Source organism: Berghia stephanieae, chromosome 10, assembly GCF_034508935.2.
Source record: "Berghia stephanieae isolate SIO BIC M18660-M18661 chromosome 10, UCSD_Bste_1.3, whole genome shotgun sequence".
In the NCBI taxonomy this organism is placed as follows: Eukaryota; Metazoa; Mollusca; class Gastropoda; order Nudibranchia; family Aeolidiidae; genus Berghia; species Berghia stephanieae.
This window is the reverse complement of record NC_088369.1, coordinates 41,019,304-41,036,803: the sequence shown is the minus strand read 5'-3', so window position 1 is coordinate 41,036,803 and position 17,500 is coordinate 41,019,304. Positions and strand designations below refer to the sequence as shown.

At 35.6% G+C, this 17,500-nt stretch overlaps 2 protein-coding genes and 1 long non-coding RNA gene across 3 annotated transcripts in view; 2 read left to right on the top strand and 1 right to left on the bottom strand.

The window, feature by feature from the left end:
* LOC144981143 (uncharacterized) overlaps positions 1-1,785 on the bottom strand; it is a 38,495-nt gene extending 36,710 nt beyond the window's left edge. Inside the window, exon 1 of the mRNA XM_078929291.1 lies at positions 1,535-1,785. Within this exon, the coding sequence (XP_078785417.1) occupies positions 1,535-1,643 (109 nt within the window). The 5' untranslated portion in view covers positions 1,644-1,785. The remainder of the gene's footprint in view (positions 1-1,534) is intronic.
* The window catches only part of LOC144981145 (uncharacterized), a 108,794-nt gene that overhangs the window by 29,373 nt on the left and 61,921 nt on the right, over positions 1-17,500 (top strand). The window lies entirely within an intron of this gene.
* LOC144955942 (tripeptidyl-peptidase 2-like) lies at positions 1,894-17,269 on the top strand. Its single transcript, XM_078886203.1, has 10 exons — positions 1,894-2,065; positions 8,683-8,811; positions 9,482-9,685; positions 10,960-11,084; positions 12,065-12,162; positions 12,781-12,846; positions 14,196-14,350; positions 15,431-15,507; positions 16,708-16,835; positions 17,259-17,269. Exons 1-10 carry the CDS (start codon positions 1,907-1,909, stop codon positions 17,267-17,269), a joined length of 1,152 nt encoding a protein of 383 aa, XP_078742329.1. The 5' UTR covers positions 1,894-1,906.

The window sequence follows — 17,500 nt, the reverse complement described above, 5'->3', positions numbered from 1 at the left end:
CTAATGCCAAACGGTTTTCAAAAATGCCAGATTTTTGGAATCTGGCATTTAAAATGCCAAACTGGCAACCCTGATACAGATAGTGTTACAACACGGGAACAGGATCGATGAGATATCGGATACCGATCACTTGCCAGATCGATGTGTCAATGTAAAGTCATTTGAGGTTGCTATGTATAGACAGTATGCGCTTGGTTAAGAAGCTCACAACATTGCCATCCGGAAGTATAACGGACCAACACACAAAACGATATGTAACCTTAAACGTTTATAGTCTGGTTAATACAGTATAAGTGAGAATTACTCATATAGATAGAATGCGCTTGGCCAAGGAGTTCACAACATTGCCATCCGGAAGTATAACGGTCCAACACACAAACTCTGTGTAACCATGAACTTTTATAGTCTTGTTAATACAGTTTAGTGAGAATAACTCACAAACGCGGATGGCAAAAACAATAACAAAGGCCTGTGTGACGTCATCTGCATACTATCTATACGCGGATGGCAAAAAAAAAAAAAAAAAAAAAAAAAAAAAAAACAATAAAAAAAAAAACAAAAAAAAACAAAGACATGAGTGACGTCAACTTCGTTCTATCTATACCTGGAAAGGAACCCATGGTTTGGTTATGTAGGGTGTTGATGCTCGTTATTATGTCACACTCACATCTTCCGGATGAAGTATTAATAAATTTCGAAGCTTAGGACAAAAGTAGAGAGTGGAAGGGGCTGCCTAAAGCCAGAGATCGTGAAAATATTTTTAACGAAAAGGTTAAATAGTTGGAAAGGCTTCGGATGGGAACAGTACACACAATGGACGTTTCGAGTGCAAACCCTTCGTCAGCAAAACAATAAACAAAGGGACCTTGAAAACAAATAAAACAAAATGAATGTAGTAAGAATTGTACCGTCTGTATTAAAAATGAGCTTTTTTATGGCGCAATATCCACTAAACGTGCTCAAAGCACTTTACAAGGGGTCCCTAAACAACAGCAACACGTAACATGTAGAACGGGATATGACGCCTGTTAGGCGATAATGCAGTTTTCTCTGGCAGAGACAACGCTGTTAACAGCCAGGTACTCACTTTACACCTGAGTACGGTGAGATAATGTGAGTAAAGAGCCTTTTCTGGACTTTATTAAAAAGTAAGGCTAATAATAATAATAATAATAATAATAATAATAATAATAATAATAATAATAATAATAATAATAATGAAGATGATGATTATGATGACAATGGTGATGTTGATGATGATGATGATGATGATGATAATAATAAAAATAATAATAATAATAATAATAATAATAATAATAATAATAATAATGATAATAATAATAATAATAATAATAATAATAATAATAATAATAATAATAATAATCATACTACTACTACTACTACTACTACTACTACTACTACTACTACTACTACTACTACTACTACTACTACTACTACTACTACTAATAATAATAATAATAATAATAACAGCTGATCGGAATTAATGCAACTGAATATACGATTAAGAACTTACCCATTATTTGTTGATGACTAAGTCTCTGTGTAACAAGAGATGTTTTATTTAGCATCCGTTCGAGGGTCTCAAGAGGGTCCCTCTTGTGCTTTATCACACGAGTCGACATTTTTCTGCTGTATAGTTTTAAATCGTTTAATTTCTTATACTGCAGTTTTATAGTCTACTCCAAATTATGTTAACATAACGAAGCGTGAAGGAACTTTGATTCGCGACGGAGCTCTCAACTCTTTGGTTGTACACGAGCTGTGGCCAACTATTTTAAGCTTTTCCAGTGATAAATCTAGCCAGGAAGTTTACGGTTGCCTGGCTGCGTGGCCGTTACGAAAGTCTCGTTCCAAACGAGAAGGGAATTTCCACAGAATCATCAAGATGGCGAGCCCTGTTGAACCTTTCCTTGAAGATGGAATTTTGCCCAAAAAAGAGACTGGTGCCGCTTCCTTTTTAACTAAATATCCAAATTATGATGGAAGAGGTGTAGTAATTGCTATCCTCGATACAGGTGTTGATCCATCGGTTGATGGTCTACAGGTACTTTTTCGAGCCTATTGTTTGGATGATGTTTTTCAGTCCGCAGTCGCAGTCATCATTCATTCTCATTCATTATTCAGCTATCGTCACTTACTGCCATTCATAAATTAAACATCCCCTGCCACCATTCTGAATGCATAAAAGTATAAACGAATGCATAAACTGAGACCATTTCAAGAGAAAAACTAATTATAAGTGGTTATCATCCCAGCTGTCAAACCCCAAGTTAAAGTTTTGTTTAGCAGACGTCGCATATCGTGTGAGTGTATCGACTGACTCAACCAAGAGTTAGAGTCCTATGAGAATAGAGGCAGCCATTATTAAGAGGTTATGCCTGTTCTAATTCTAAGTTGGTAAATATTTCAGATCAACCCGCCAGTTTCCTGTCAAAAACACCCGGGAGTTTACTATAACTATAACTCTATAACTAGAGAGCCTCGCCTTTGGCCGACCAACCTCCGCTGCACGTCCAACTCGCCTTGAGCATGCATTCACGTAAAATATAAAGATTTTTTTTAAAAACCTACCTCTGTTTCAAAAACTAGCATCTTTCAACTTTCTAAGAAACATTTTGATTTTTCAGAACTTTAGTTCGTTAAAAAAATACCGGCCAATCTGACCCGTTGAGTCGAATGAAAACGAAATCTTGTTGTTTACACGGTTCAAAGGAAATGCCGTAAATAAGCTTTCATGGACTTCCTGTGTTGTTTTTACAGTGTCACGTGACCGTTTTGAGAAATTTGTCGTCTGCTACAAATAATTAGACCGGTAGGGGGTAGATATTTTCGTTGGAGCAGAGAAAAAGTGAGTATTATTTCTTGGACTTGTAGAGAGGCCTAGGGTCCACCAGCAGTCAAGTTGATTGAATAAAAGAAAAAAAAGGCCTTTTTTTATCCGCCGCCACCACCACCGTGAGAGTGGAGAAGGGGGGGGGGGGTGTTGCATGAAGACGAAAGGGAGACGTGTCGCTTGGTGACCTTGTGTGACGTAGAGCATCTCAAGGATGCTGGCAGCAGTTGCAGGTGTTCTTAACCCCTTAATGGCGAAGCTAATTTTTTGCTTTTAGATAATAGTTTGCTTTTATCTTTATTATTGTTAACGGGGAATACAGCGTTTCCACCAAGAGAGCAGTCAGACTATCGCAACTCAGACTTCAATTGTCTATAATCGTTTTGCCGTTACTTGTCTTTTGATGATAGAAGATTTGGTGTTAGGTCAAAGATCGAATTTCGCCGCTAAAAGGTTGCATTGCTACTGGATTTGCTCCCCCCCACCTTTTTTTTTTCTTCTTTTTTTTTTCACCTTAGTATTGTTGATTGCTATTTCCTTTTTTATGATTAGCAAGTGCCGTAGGAGTCTCACAGGATGCAGGAGTACTGCAATTAACCCTTTGCCAGTGACACTGATTTTTTTTGTTTTCAAATAATAGTCTTCATTTATATTATTTTTTAACGCAGAAAAAAAAAAAAACGTTTCCACCATAAGAGCAGTAAGAATATTGATAAAAAGCGCTTTGAGCACGTTGGGTGGATATTGCCCTCTATAAAAGCTCAAATTCTTAAATTGTAATTTGTTTTTTGTCTTTTGATGAAAACGGTAAGATTTTATTTTTGGTCCAAGTAAGATTGATATTCGCCTTTAAAAGGTTAAGTTGTTTTGTTTTTTCAGGTTTTTTTGTTTTGTTTTTCAAATGCGGATACGCTGCTTCTTCCTTTTTTTTTCCTCAACTGGCAAGCTATCGCTGTACTTACCCGCATGGCTTGCACACACAAAAGGAAACATCAAGGTCACAAAACCTTACATCCAGGTCACAAAATCAGACAACTAGGTCACACATCAAGACATCTCTGTTTCGTTTGTTCCAAGATAGCAAAACAAACCAGACGTCTTGGAGTTCGAAAGAGCTTTCCATAAAATATTTGGTATTTGCAAGACCCCAGAAACCAATTCCTTATACAGCTCTTGTGCACGGTTACTTATGACCTTGATTTCTTTCGTACCCACCCCCAAAATCCCACTTATTGTGTGTTATAGGCAGAACATAATAAATAGCTGGGCTGCCACATGCGTGACTAAATTGGCCAAAGAGAGAATCTATACTTTGGCATTAGACACCAATTACCTGATGTCTTGGTTTTTAATCCTAGCCGAGTGAGAGAGAAAAAACAAAACAATCATACATGTATCTGCAAACAGCAGAACGTTTTCATTTTACAATGAGATGGGAAGGGGAAGGGATAACACTATGACAAGAGAGAGAGAGAGAGAGAGAGAGAGAGAGAGATGGGCGGGGGAATGGGGGGGGGGGGGGGGGGGTAAGGGGGAAGGGGAAAAGAAAAAAAAAAAAAGGGGTTGCATGATGACGTAGAAAAAAGGATTGTTACAGCTGGGTTCACGGGGCGTACTTCGTGAAATTTTAACCTTTTACAGTGACACTGATTTTTTTCTCCAGATGGCTTATGCAGAATAGATCGTTTCCACCAAGAGAGCAGTAGTAAGAGTATATTTCGACTCGGGCTTCAATTAAACTATAAATCGCAAAGCTTGTCTTTTAATGATAACATTAAGACTAAGATCTGGAGTTTGGGGAGTGTAAGATGGAATCTCGCCATTAATGGTTAAAATTGTTTTTATTTTTTTTTAAATAACACACACACACACACACATACACACACACACACACACACACACACACACACACACGAGCGTGCGCGGTCACGACAGCTAGGACCATCTATTGCTTGTGTTGCAACGGTAAACCAGTTTACGTGTACGTAGATCCTGAGGCTAGATGCCCCGTTACCGTGTACGTAGGCACTCCCAAAAAAAAAAAAAAAGAAAGAGACACACACACACATACACACGCACACACACACACGCACACACACACACACACACACACACAGTCTTGCATCCGCTACGAACTAATTTTGCGCACCAATTTTTACTGCACTAACGCACCAAATTGCATACCTATCTAGGGACACTTTTTTCCGTATCTTTTTCTCAATAAACTTTTTAAAAAACCTTTGTTTTGCGCGGCAGGCGGCAGGCACTTGGCACTAGGGGGCACCAACCAGGGTTGCTAGTTTGGCCTCCTGGTGGCCAAATTTGAGAAATTTGGCCTTTTCCCAAGCCATTTGGCCTCCCAAAATTTGGTTTGGCCACTTGGCCTCCTGTAACCAACTTTTTGGCTTCCTCTGAATTTCCCCATTATATCGTTTTACTTTGGTACCGGTAAAACTTATTTTATTTGGCTTCCGGAAAGCCTCACCGGCAATCTAAATATCTAAATGCAACACGTGCTAACGCCACAGATTTCATTTGCTAATGCTTCTATATATAGAACCTCTGCTATCACGCAATCGCGCCCAAAAGGCCCATATTTGTTTTCAAAAAGCAATGCTGTGTGGATTTCCAAGTTACGAAAGAAATGATTAATTTGTTTACAGCTGCCATGTACAACCAGAACGAAGAGTGTTCTTCGGGATCGAGCACATTTACTGGTAGTAGTGAAGAAAATGCTGAGCAATAATGGATTCTTGGTTCGTTGAAACGGGCCTGTTGAATTCATTTTAATTTGTAAAAAGGTTACTTTTGTTGAGGAGTTCTCCAGGTGTGTAGACCTCTAGAATGAACTTTTTATTTCAATTGTGATAATTCGGTTGTATGTGACATTTTTTCTGAGTCTCGAGTCAATTATTCATTATTTTCTCGTTGCGCTGATTACAACTCAAGAATGTGACCTATGATGTTGTTTAAGTTTTAAAGAAATGTACAGAATCTAGTGACAAATTGCAATGGCGAAATGGTGTTTTGATTAAGGTGAGTACAGCGAATGTTCCTTTAAATTAATTTTCTTTTTTCTTCTTCAAAAATGGGGAAAATAAATTGTTTAACAAATCTAAAGAGTTTTCGCGAGGCTAAGGTGGGTTTGGTGGTATTTGGCCTCCTGCCGAGGAATCTGGCCTCCTGCTATAGCTAGTTTGGCCTCTTACTCAAAAATGATCTGGCAACCCTGGCACCAACCATTGGACAGACGAAAAAAAAAACACGATTTCGCGAGGAATGAATCATGAAAATATTTAGGATATAATTTCAAACACAACTTTTGAAATTCATCAAGGATTGTCTAGTACCGAATGTTTTTTGATAGAAAACAAATGTAGCTTCAAATCTAAACTGCTTTTGACGGTAAGCGGTAAGTTTTTATTTATTTTTCTGTCCAAACGAATGATTTGTCCTGGTTATAGAAGCTAAGTATTGGTAACACCGGCTCAGCTCTCTAGATAGGCACTTTGATAACTCCAGTCCAGTGGCCGCCGATGCCGATAGGCTCACTGTAAGGTGCAACTCTTTTTTTGGAACTTTATTTTTGACCCTTTACTGTTTTGGTCACCATGGCGTTATTTGTGAACCTATGTGACTAACTTTGGTATCATTATAAAGGGCACAAAACAGCTTTCTAACGGTGTATTTCATTCTTAATTCTTGATTGTATTTCTCAGAAAGCTTATGTAATAAAAATGTATAAATATTTGAATTATAAGAACTTTTTAAATTATGGATACATTTTAATTATACTTCATACATCGATAGACAATTAATTGAAGAATATCTCTGCCAAATTTCATCAACATTGAGACACTCGCTCATTATTTTATATTTTCCGCCATCAACCTTACTTTTTAGGACAAAAACCTCATATTTTTTCCATTTTCATTTATCCTTAATTTTTTCCATACTTTTCATCCATGAAAATAAAGCTTATTTTCTGACCATTAAAATGATACCTAACACTTGCCATTTATTTTTTAATTGAAACAAAATTACTGAAAACAATAAGTGGGCCATGTTGACTGTAAAACTCAAAATTTCCCGATCGCCGCGAGATGCTGGTTTTGAGGCAGCAGTGAGATCACAGATTCTCTCTGTAAAATTGACAACAAATTTCAATAGAAAAATATAAATAACTCTGGAACCGTAGGTCGTAGAGAAACAAATAAAGTATCAAATTTTATGTTTTTTCAAGTCCCATCCCCCTGACTGAGTCAAATCAAGATATTTTGAGATTGAAAATTTGATCAAAGTGCCTAAACTAGATGTGTGCATAAACGTAGTCACAAAACTAACTAAAATCTAAACATTTACGTTAATTTCAACCTATAAGTATTATCATTGTTTTAAAAATGTCTTTGATTCAAAATCCAGCATTTTCCATATATCGAGCTAAAAATAAGGATACTAAAAGTTCTGCATTCCAATATCATGCAATTAAAGTAGAAGCCTAAAACTAAGTAGGTAAAAAAAATGAAGTAGTCCTTCAGGGCCACGAGTTCCATGGATTCAGAGTCTATCTTGGTTTCTATGGCATGAAACAGACTATAGAAATTGCTTGCTACCTTATGGATAGGATGATAATCTATCTCAAAATACTTTCGGCCAGATCTGACAGACCCAGGTACCCAATAACTAACAGGGGTTCATAAAAACATCTCGACGTCACCCGGGATTGATATCAGTTCCAAACTAAGACAAAGACCACCATTTAAAAGCTCAAACTACATTTGAAACACACAAAGACACACACACACCTGCATAGATTATTTTCTGTATATATATGTCTGTTAAGTTGAGCTTTCGCTTGGAGCTTTGTGTATCCCACTGTTAGTCACTGTCATAATTTACATCTCGTGGAACAACTACAAAGGATAATATCATTCATGGCTCAAGATTGAAGGGTGAGAGTAAGATGAGAGCTCAGTTGTTAGTGTGGTCAAGTAAGAAAGTAAGTTGATTGTTGTAGTCACTGCGATATCAAATTGAGCTTCCAATCTCTGGATGATCTCTGACTTGTCAATGTCATGTTTCTGTTCGTCAAGTGGAATTGGCCTTAGCCATGGGGCAGGGCTGGGAACATTTCCTGTAGAGAGAGAGAAACAGTCGGATGGATTTGTTTAAATTTTTTTTCGTTGTTGTTATGGGAAAATTAATAAATTTCTTATTTTCAAAAACGAACACACCCTCCCCCCTCCCATAATAAACTCAATGCTCAGTCTTCTTGGGACCGCAGATTAAATATAGATGAGCCAACGTCGAAAGGTGCCTGATTGATCGCTTTTAAACATTAAATTTAAATTAATGCACAATTTGGATGAACTGACCAGTTATGGTTGTTATAACAAATATTCAAAGATGTCAATTAAGCAGTCTAAAAATTCTCACCTCTGACAATTACTATACCATGATAATAATAACAGCGATACATTTTTTTAACCTTCTACATGTTTTTTATAATAACCAACCATCGTTATTTCACTCACTTTGACGGAAATTACGACTGCTACTATTCACTTGAAATGCATCTGATAAGCTTCATGATGGTTCCGTTTATTTTTACAAACAATTCTATATAAAAAATAGCTGAAAATATTGATTAGCTTTAAATTGCATTGAGGGACAATATGCCGCGCTTTTTTGTTCAATCATGTGATCCATTCATGAAATATTGAATATTGCACTGTGTAAGCGTTCTATTAAGTAAGGGTATAATAAATGTCAATGCTTTTGATATAGACTAAACTCATTTTCGTCTTTATTTCTCTTCTCCTCATCAGATAACATCAGATGGCAAACCAAAAGTGATCGATTTGGTAGATTGTACTGGCTCTGGAGATGTGGACACATCAACTGTAGTCAAGGCAGAAAATGGAGAAATTAAGGGATTGACAGGGAGAACCTTGAAGGTAAGAGGAAATCTTGAGATGGTGTTTCTCTACTTGTGTTTAGGAATTTCCATGGAATTTTTAGCAAGAAAATCACTATACTTTTGAGGCTTTGGAAGATATCACCTCCCAGGCATTCTTTATAGATTAATTACGATTTAAATAATATCAATGCCATCAAGTATGACATTTGTGAGATCAAATCACTTATTCAGACCAAGGCCAAGACCTCATGAAACAAGAAGCACCCAGAATATATGAAAATTGACCCTATAACTATAAAACATCTCAAAAGAGAAGGTCAAGTTGCCATTTTCAGACAGTCAAAAAAGGTAACACACGGCTTATGACCTGTTTGCTTTTAATTTTATTTTTACACTTACTTACATTTCTGGTGTCATCTCTTAGGTTAGAGGTCGACTTGAAATGGTGCGCCCCTCTTCTCTGTTGCACACTTTTTGGATGACTGATTACTCCAGCCTTTCACATCATCCAATCATATTCTTGGTGGTCTGCCCTTTGGTCTTCTGCCTTCAACTTTTCACACTAATAGTGGAAAAAATAGCCCAGGATGAAAAATAATAGTGGATGAGGATTTGTAAACCCGCCCCCAAAATTGAAATAAAAAATCATCATAATAATAATACGATTACACTTTTTTTCCACTATATTATATTTTCCATTTCATCAGATCCCATCCTCTTGGACTGTTCCCAATGGAAATTTCCACATAGGAGTCAAATACTCCCAAGAGCTGTACCCCAAAGCCCTGCGTGATCGCGTCTCCAAAGATTGGACGGAAAGGATATGGGCGCCAAAGCAACGTGCTGCCGAGACAGGGGCCATGAGGAACTTAGAGGAGTTTGATAAAGAGCACCCTTCCTGCACTGCATTGGTATGATGTAGTTGTGTTGAAAACTATCGGCATTAAAATATGTGACCCATTATGTGAAAACTATTATGTCAGAATTAATTGGACCCCGAATAGTGAATAAGAAAATAAAATGTTAAGAAATATAAACTTTGAGGTTTTTGCATTGTGGGTAGTTTTGTTTATTCCCTTTCATAGCCCATATAATTTAGCCCTAAGTTTCATATTGGTAGTTATAATTTCAATTCCCAGGACTAAGTTTATCCCGACATAATACAGTTTTGAGACTATGAGTCACATATATATGTCAGTGCATGACATAATCAGTCTGAAGGTGAAAATTTTGGATTTGCATTTTTTATACAGTTTCTGGAAGAATATGCTCCCCAGAGCATTTTAATCTTTATTTGAAGTAAATCGGGTGCTTTTTCATGAAGTTATGGTCAGATGTATGGGAATGGTATCCAGCAACTTTTTCTCAAATTTCATACTTTTTCAACTTGACTAGCTGTAAAAAATATTTAGAAGTGAAATTAAGCTTTTATATTTCTCGAAGATGTACAAAAAGGTTTGATTTTAAAGAACTCAGTTTTGATAAAAATTGACCTTCTAAAACTTGGCAATATCTCAGTTCAAACCTTTTCACCATATGACTGATTATGTCATTCACAGCAGCATATCATTGTTTTGACCCAAGTTTCATATCTATGATTTGAGATTCATTTGTCAAAGTTTAGTTCACTTAGAAAAATGATAGCAGTTTTATGTTATTGATTTTGTGAAAAGAATGTTGATTTAAAAGTTTGAATTATTTTTTCCTTTTTTAGTTGTAATAGTTTGAACAATTCTCTGTGCACTTGACTGAGTTCATGCAGTGACTGTTTATTCCTATTAGAGTTATATTGAACATGCATTTCTGCTGATTTAGTTAAACAAGCAGTACAATTACCAGCTGTCCTTTGGATGGGGTACCAGACTGTTGCAAACGACTTTTACTTGATTTAATATCTAACAGACCTGGTCACTGCTGGGTGGACAGAGATGTTAAAACATTAAACTGACTCTAATTATGCCAAAATCACATTCAATCCCATTTATTTCAAGTGAGCACTTTTGGAACTTAAGAATATTTTATTGTTGTATTAATATTATTTATTACAATACGTAAAATGTGATTTGCAGTTTAATCTTAATTAATCAATTAATTAATTGATTTTTTTTTTTTCTCGTAATATCTAAATATGATTACTTTGTCTAAAACTATATGTAAAGAAAGAAATGACTCTCTCACATTGCAGGATGACAAATTGAAAAGAGAAGAGTTGCAAGCAAGGGTGGATGTGCTGAATAATATCGACAAAAAATTGAAATATGAAGGAAGTGCCTTTGATTGTGTTGTCTTTCATGATGGGGAGAGGTGGAGGTTTGTTTTGTTTTTTTAATTTTCTTACCTTTCCTCCCTCATATTATTCCCCCCCCCCCCCCCCCCCCCCCAAGTTCATAACTCGCTTCACCTATCTTCAAGACGAGATACCCCCAGGGCCATTGTATGGTAATTCTTTCTATTTTGTTGACATTTACAGGGATTTCCCAATATTTTAATTTCCTTTTTGAAATGATAAAGAGCTCAAATAGATCCATTTACGTTTGACCCTGGCAGTCCCAATTGTTAGGTCAGTAGCAGAGCACTCCTATCACACTCAAAAGGGACAGGTTTTGATTCCAGGTACTTCCCCACAAAATCGAAGGTGTTTTTTTGAAAGACTGACTATCCCTAATAATTTTTACATATCTTGGGAGATTGCATTCCGCAAAATGGGACCACTTACAGAAAATGACTTATTACCAAGGGATAACCTTATTCTTGGGACTATTAACATCAAGTCTTCGGACGGCCTTAGAGGCAGTGTTGGATTACAATTTTAACATAAATTCATAAGGTGCACTGGAGCTGGATTATTTAAACATTTATGTGAACAATATTTACAAGTTTTAGAAACAATCTTTTCACTAACTGACAAACAATGGACATTATACAGAATTTCTTTTGTAGGGTCATTAGATTCTTTAATCATGGCTCTAGTAAATGAAAATAATAAAATAAAATAAAATTTCCTTTATTCATCCCATAGGGGAAATTTGTCTCTAGGGTCTATTCCAAGGGAAGACTGGAATAACCCAGGCGTCAGCCTCAGTGCAGTGCCACAAATTGAGCTAGGGCGAGGTGGCTTGCTCAAAGCCTCACAGCGCAGTGATCGAACTCGGTACATTTCAGGTACGAAGCAAAGACTGTACTGCTGAGCCACGCTGCGTCCCTGATGATTTGCTTTTAAAAAATCAATCTTATCACAGAGCATTATTTTAAAATGTTTTTAAAAAAATATATATTCTATGTTGTCACAGAGCCTGCATGGACACTACAGAGTCTGGCGACTTGGAAAAGGTCAAGGCCATGGCACCTTTCAAAGATTTCCACGAATATTCCACAATTAGTGAAATTGGTAATTGAACTGGGTTTTCTTTTTAATTTATCATTCCAGAGTCCACCATTAAAGGCTTTGTATATAATGCAGGTGGTCTTAATCAATTGGACATCAACACTTTGTGTGAATCAGCCTCTTTTTGTTGTTTATTTATTTTTGTTAATTTGAGAGATGGACTGTTTTGTTGTTGTTTTGGTTTCTTTCTCATGGGTTTTTTTTTTTTTTTTTTTTTTTTTTTTTTGTGAATTTATTTCAAACTATCTGAGTTTTGGGATGGATCCTGTGCCGTAATCTTATTTAGACCTTTTCTATACTCACAACAGGCAAGAGTATTGTACTGTTAATCGTGGGGTAACTGTCTCTAGTATAAGTACCTGTATTTGTTAAGATAAAGACAGAGAGGAACAAGAGGTTTTTCACCACACTTTCACAATCAATTTAGATGAATTTTTGTTTTTAAAATGTTTTTTTTCTTTGCAACAGAGGGTACATTTAAAAAGGAGGGGATTAGATTGTCTGTGTTCTGTTAATGGGAAATTAAAGTTAAAAATCTTTAAATATTTTCATTATACAATTTGAGATATGTTTTCCATTTTGTCATTCAATAAAAAAAATAATTTTGTCTGCTCATTTCAGATATGATGACTTATTCTTTCAATATATATGATAACGGGAATAAGTTAGAGGTCGTTACAAATGCAGGTAAGTGTCCTTTTTTGTTATTTTCTAAAAGGGGATAAAATGAGCATGTACAAAGATAGTTTTATTCAACTACCCTTAACGTGTAAGAATTTGAAATATTAGCTTTGATACTACGTCTATAATTTGTCTTTAAAAATGGAATAAATAGGATGCGGTGAAAGTAACCAACTACGGATATAGTCGGTGTTAGGGTTGAGTGAGTTAATACCCATCATCCTGCTTGGCTTAGGCAAGAGTGAGAATCTGGATTATCCCATATTTTTAGAATCTTTAGCAGTGGTGCCAACCTTATGCAAAAAATGCGTATTTTTATGCATTTTCATTCATTGTACACATTTTTCTGAGGATTGCACGCATGATTAAATTTCTATTATTTAAGCATTTTTAGCATTCATACACTTTTTGGTGTCCTTAAACACTCAATGTTTCTTGACCCATCAGAATTATACATTGATCTGGAAGTTGATACTATTTATCATCTATAAAGTGTAAGCTTATATTCATTATTTGAAATATTGATTATATTATTGCTAGTATGGTCTAATTGCCCACTATCAGATTTAGTGCTAATTATCGAATTTGCAGAATTGTACGCATTTTTTCAAAACCTTACTCATTTTGGCTCTCCATTATACACATTTACATGGGCTAGGGTTGGCAGCACTGCTTTAGAAATCTCGCCAATTTTTAAATTACCTTTTTTTCTTGATTTTATTCCTTCGATTATAATAATATAGTTGTGATGTTAAAAACGTGTAAATCATTAATGTGAAAATAATAAAATGTTGTTGATGGCATTTCTATAGAATTAAAAGCAAAATCTTATTTGAATAAAATAGATACTCAATTTCATTTTGCATGCTGTCATTTTTGTTTTTTCTTCTCTCTTTCTTTCTTTTTAAAAATGTTTTGTTTGTGGCTTCAAGAGCAAATTTAGGTAATGGTAATTTTTATATATTTCTAATATTGACACTTATTTTTACTATTATTTTTATTATTAAAATCCTATCATGCCTTTGCAAGGGTCTAATAGACTAGAAATTCGCTAGAAACATTATCAAATGTGAAATGTCTTAGAAGGAGAATAGATAAACTTTTCAGTGATATATTTTTTATCCCTGTAACTTTAAGACAAACATAAAAGGCTTCAAGTGAAATTTGATGAAAATTAGAGATTTTCAGCTCCGTTACACAGAAATGGACTGGACTGCTTCTTCATTCCTTTAGCTCCTGGTTCTAGCAAGCCACATGTTCGATAACCCACTTCATTTAATTTTTACTTTAAATAGTTTTCAATTAAATTTTTTAAAAATTTGTTAAAATTCTATTCAACATTTTTAATTCACCAGGATCTCATGGTACACACGTGGCTTGCATTGCCGCCGGGAACTTTCCAGACAACCCCAAAGTGAATGGCGTCGCCCCTGGAGCACAGGTTGTCGGGCTGAAAATAGGGGATACACGACTGGGATCCATGGAGACAGGGACAGCTTTAGTCAGAGCAGTAGGTGTTGTTTGCTTTAGTTTGCTTAAGTAAGAGATTATGTTTAATTTTACACGCGTTGATTTGGAACATTTTGGATTTGGCCATGTATGGTGCAGCTATGTGGTCTTGTGGTATGACACTCGCTATCGGATTGGAAGGTCCTGGGTTTGAGCCACAATCGGCGCATAGTTGAGTCCTTGGAGAAGGCTCTCTACTCACATTCTCTCACCGTACTCAGGTGTAAAATAAGTACCTGGCCGTTTACAGCGTTGTCACTCCGAAAAAAAAATTGTTACATTGCCTAACAGGTGTCATGTCCCATTCTAAATGTTAAATGTTGCTGTTGGCCAGCGACCCCTTGTAAAGCACTTTGAGCACATTTAGTGGATTTTGCGCTATATAAAAAGCTCAATTTAAAAATTTAAAAAAATGGTTTCACAGAAGAAACAAAAATAGATAACTACACAAGGGACAGATTTAAAGTTTTCATCAGTATTTCTTATGTAAAAAAAAAAAAGATGAATAAGCCAAGCACTGACAGACTGGCACAGAAAGATTAGAATAATAGCTACTCATTACTTTGTTCACTATTTGTCAACATTCCCCTTAGTGTTTTGACGCCAGTCTATTTAGATTTGAAAGAATTTGCCATAACTCGAGTCAGATTATGACTGAATCTAGACTATTTCTGTCATTCTTTAGAAGATTATATGATATCGGTTTCGTGTTGTGCTTAAAGGTTAAAAGATGACCTTTTCAAAAGGCTTTTGTTACAGCCTCATTGACAGGTCTAAACTGGGATACTATCGAAAGGAATGAAAATAGAGAGGCTTCGTATGGGAACATGTTTTGTTCCCATACGAAGCCTCTCCATTTTCACTCCTTTCGTTAGTATTTTCACGACCACCGGCTTCAGGCAGCCCCTACCATTTTCTACTCTAAACTGGGATCTAAGTTTGGATATTTTTTTCATCAAGATTCAGAATTTTTAGCCTTATTCCTCTTCTTCTCCTCTTCCTCCTCATAACAATCATCATCATCAACTTTGTCACCACCATCAACCTTGACACAAGTGTTTTTAATCATTATTATGTTTAGATGAAGTATGTAATGGACAACCACATAGACTTGATCAACTACAGCTATGGAGAGGCAGCACATGTATGTAACCAAGGGTAAGCATTGCAGAAAGCAAGATTTAAAAAAAATTCCCAATATATGACCAACGTCATTTTTAATGAAGTAGCTGTATATTAGTTATTCTTTTTCTTTTTGCATTCCCCAGAAGTAGATCAAAACTGGATAATAAATGCTGGTAACTAATTCCACGGTCCTCCAAATGTTGTTATTTCAAAATAGAGTTTTGTAGTGATAGCTGTGTATGGAGGCCAGCATTGTTTCCACCTTTTAGTTATTAAATTATCACATCATCATAACTCTTTGAGTGCTGAGGCTATATTCGCATTTTTGTCACAAAATGGATGACACCTGATTGAGGCAGCATGAGAATGACAAACTAAGACAAAGCGACATTTGAATTCAGCGCAAAATCTCAATTATAATACCCCCCTAGGGCCAATTGAATGTTCTGATGATAGAGAAAAGATATCATTGGTTTATAGTACTTTGTAGAAAGTAGGATTGGATTACATTATTATTTTTGCCTTTCAAGACCAGTCGCACTGTGTGGCCATTGGCCAGTAAAACAGATTCTTCTCGGCCAATGGCGTTGAAAGAGTTAATATGTGGATTAGTGTCAGTATATTTACCTTTTTACTCTTTCACGTCACTCATTTTCTGTGATTACACGTCGTTTATAATTGACAATTAAGGAGGGTTTTTTAAACTCAATTTATTCACTAAGTTGCCTTCATGCCTGGTGTCAAAAATTTACAGGATTATCTTCTCCTCTGAAATTGTGTCTCATCTTTGTCGTCAATGCTTAATATAAAAGCGTTCTGTTTTATAACAAATTCAGTATGTGTGTGAGTTTATGAGGTCAGTAACTTGAGAATTATTTTTTTTTCTTTCAATTTAAGACCTTATATATAATAAAATGGAAAGAATTTGATTTTGCTCAAGTGGTAGTTTGTAGATTGACACATTCAAATTTAGGAATATTTATAATTATATAATAATACCCATTTTCGCTCATTCTCGTGTAGAACACAAGCTCTGGGCACTTTACAATCTAATTTTCAATTTGGAAAAAAAAAGGGAGAAATTGTTGTTTGATTAAGTGCAAAAGATAACACATGAGGTTAAGCAGTAAAATATATTTTGTCTTTTTTTTGGTTGTTTTTTGTTCGTTATAGACTGCCAATCCTCTAAACCAGGAATGGATTGTGATTATGTATAATTTCCTTTTCCTCCAGTCGTGTCATCAACATGATTAATGAAGCCGTGTTTGAAAAAGGGGTCATCTTCGTGTGTAGTGCTGGAAACAACGGGCCTGCCTTGTTCACTGTGGGGACACCAGGAGGAACAACCACCGCTGTAATAGGTAAACAACATCATTATCATTTCATAATGATTGATCTGAGCCTTAATTAACCCTCTCCTTACCAGCCATTTTCAGAATTTTCTCCAAAAATTTCACACCCACCCAACACAAAAAACTGACATTTCGTACTCAAACAGAGCAACAGGCACATTCTATACATAATATTGTTCGACAATATGAACTTTATTACAGAATGTCAAGTTTTTATAGCTAGGTTTAGCAAAAAAGAAATGAAATCTGGATGAGAAAAGTGACGGTTGCATCATAACAAATGTGACGGTTTCTAATAGGCAGTAAGGAGAGTCAAACAGAGAAGAAAGATTGTGGCCAAATTGTTGGTTGAAGTTAATTCTTAACATTAAGAATAGTCCCATCACAATTCAGTTTTTCATCTTTTAATGATTTTTCTATATAAACCATCAGCAAATGCCTGATTAATCATAAATTATGAGTCACCTCAGTAAAACTTGGGAACAAAACAAAAATATATCCATGTTAATAATAATAATAATACTTTATTGCATCACAAAAAGAAATTTTTTGTACAGACGTGTTATAATTTACACAATAAGATAAAAAGATAATGTAAATGTGATGTATATATATAAATAAGGAGCAGTTCCACAACCAGGCTGCGCTTATATGAATAATTTCAACACTGTAAA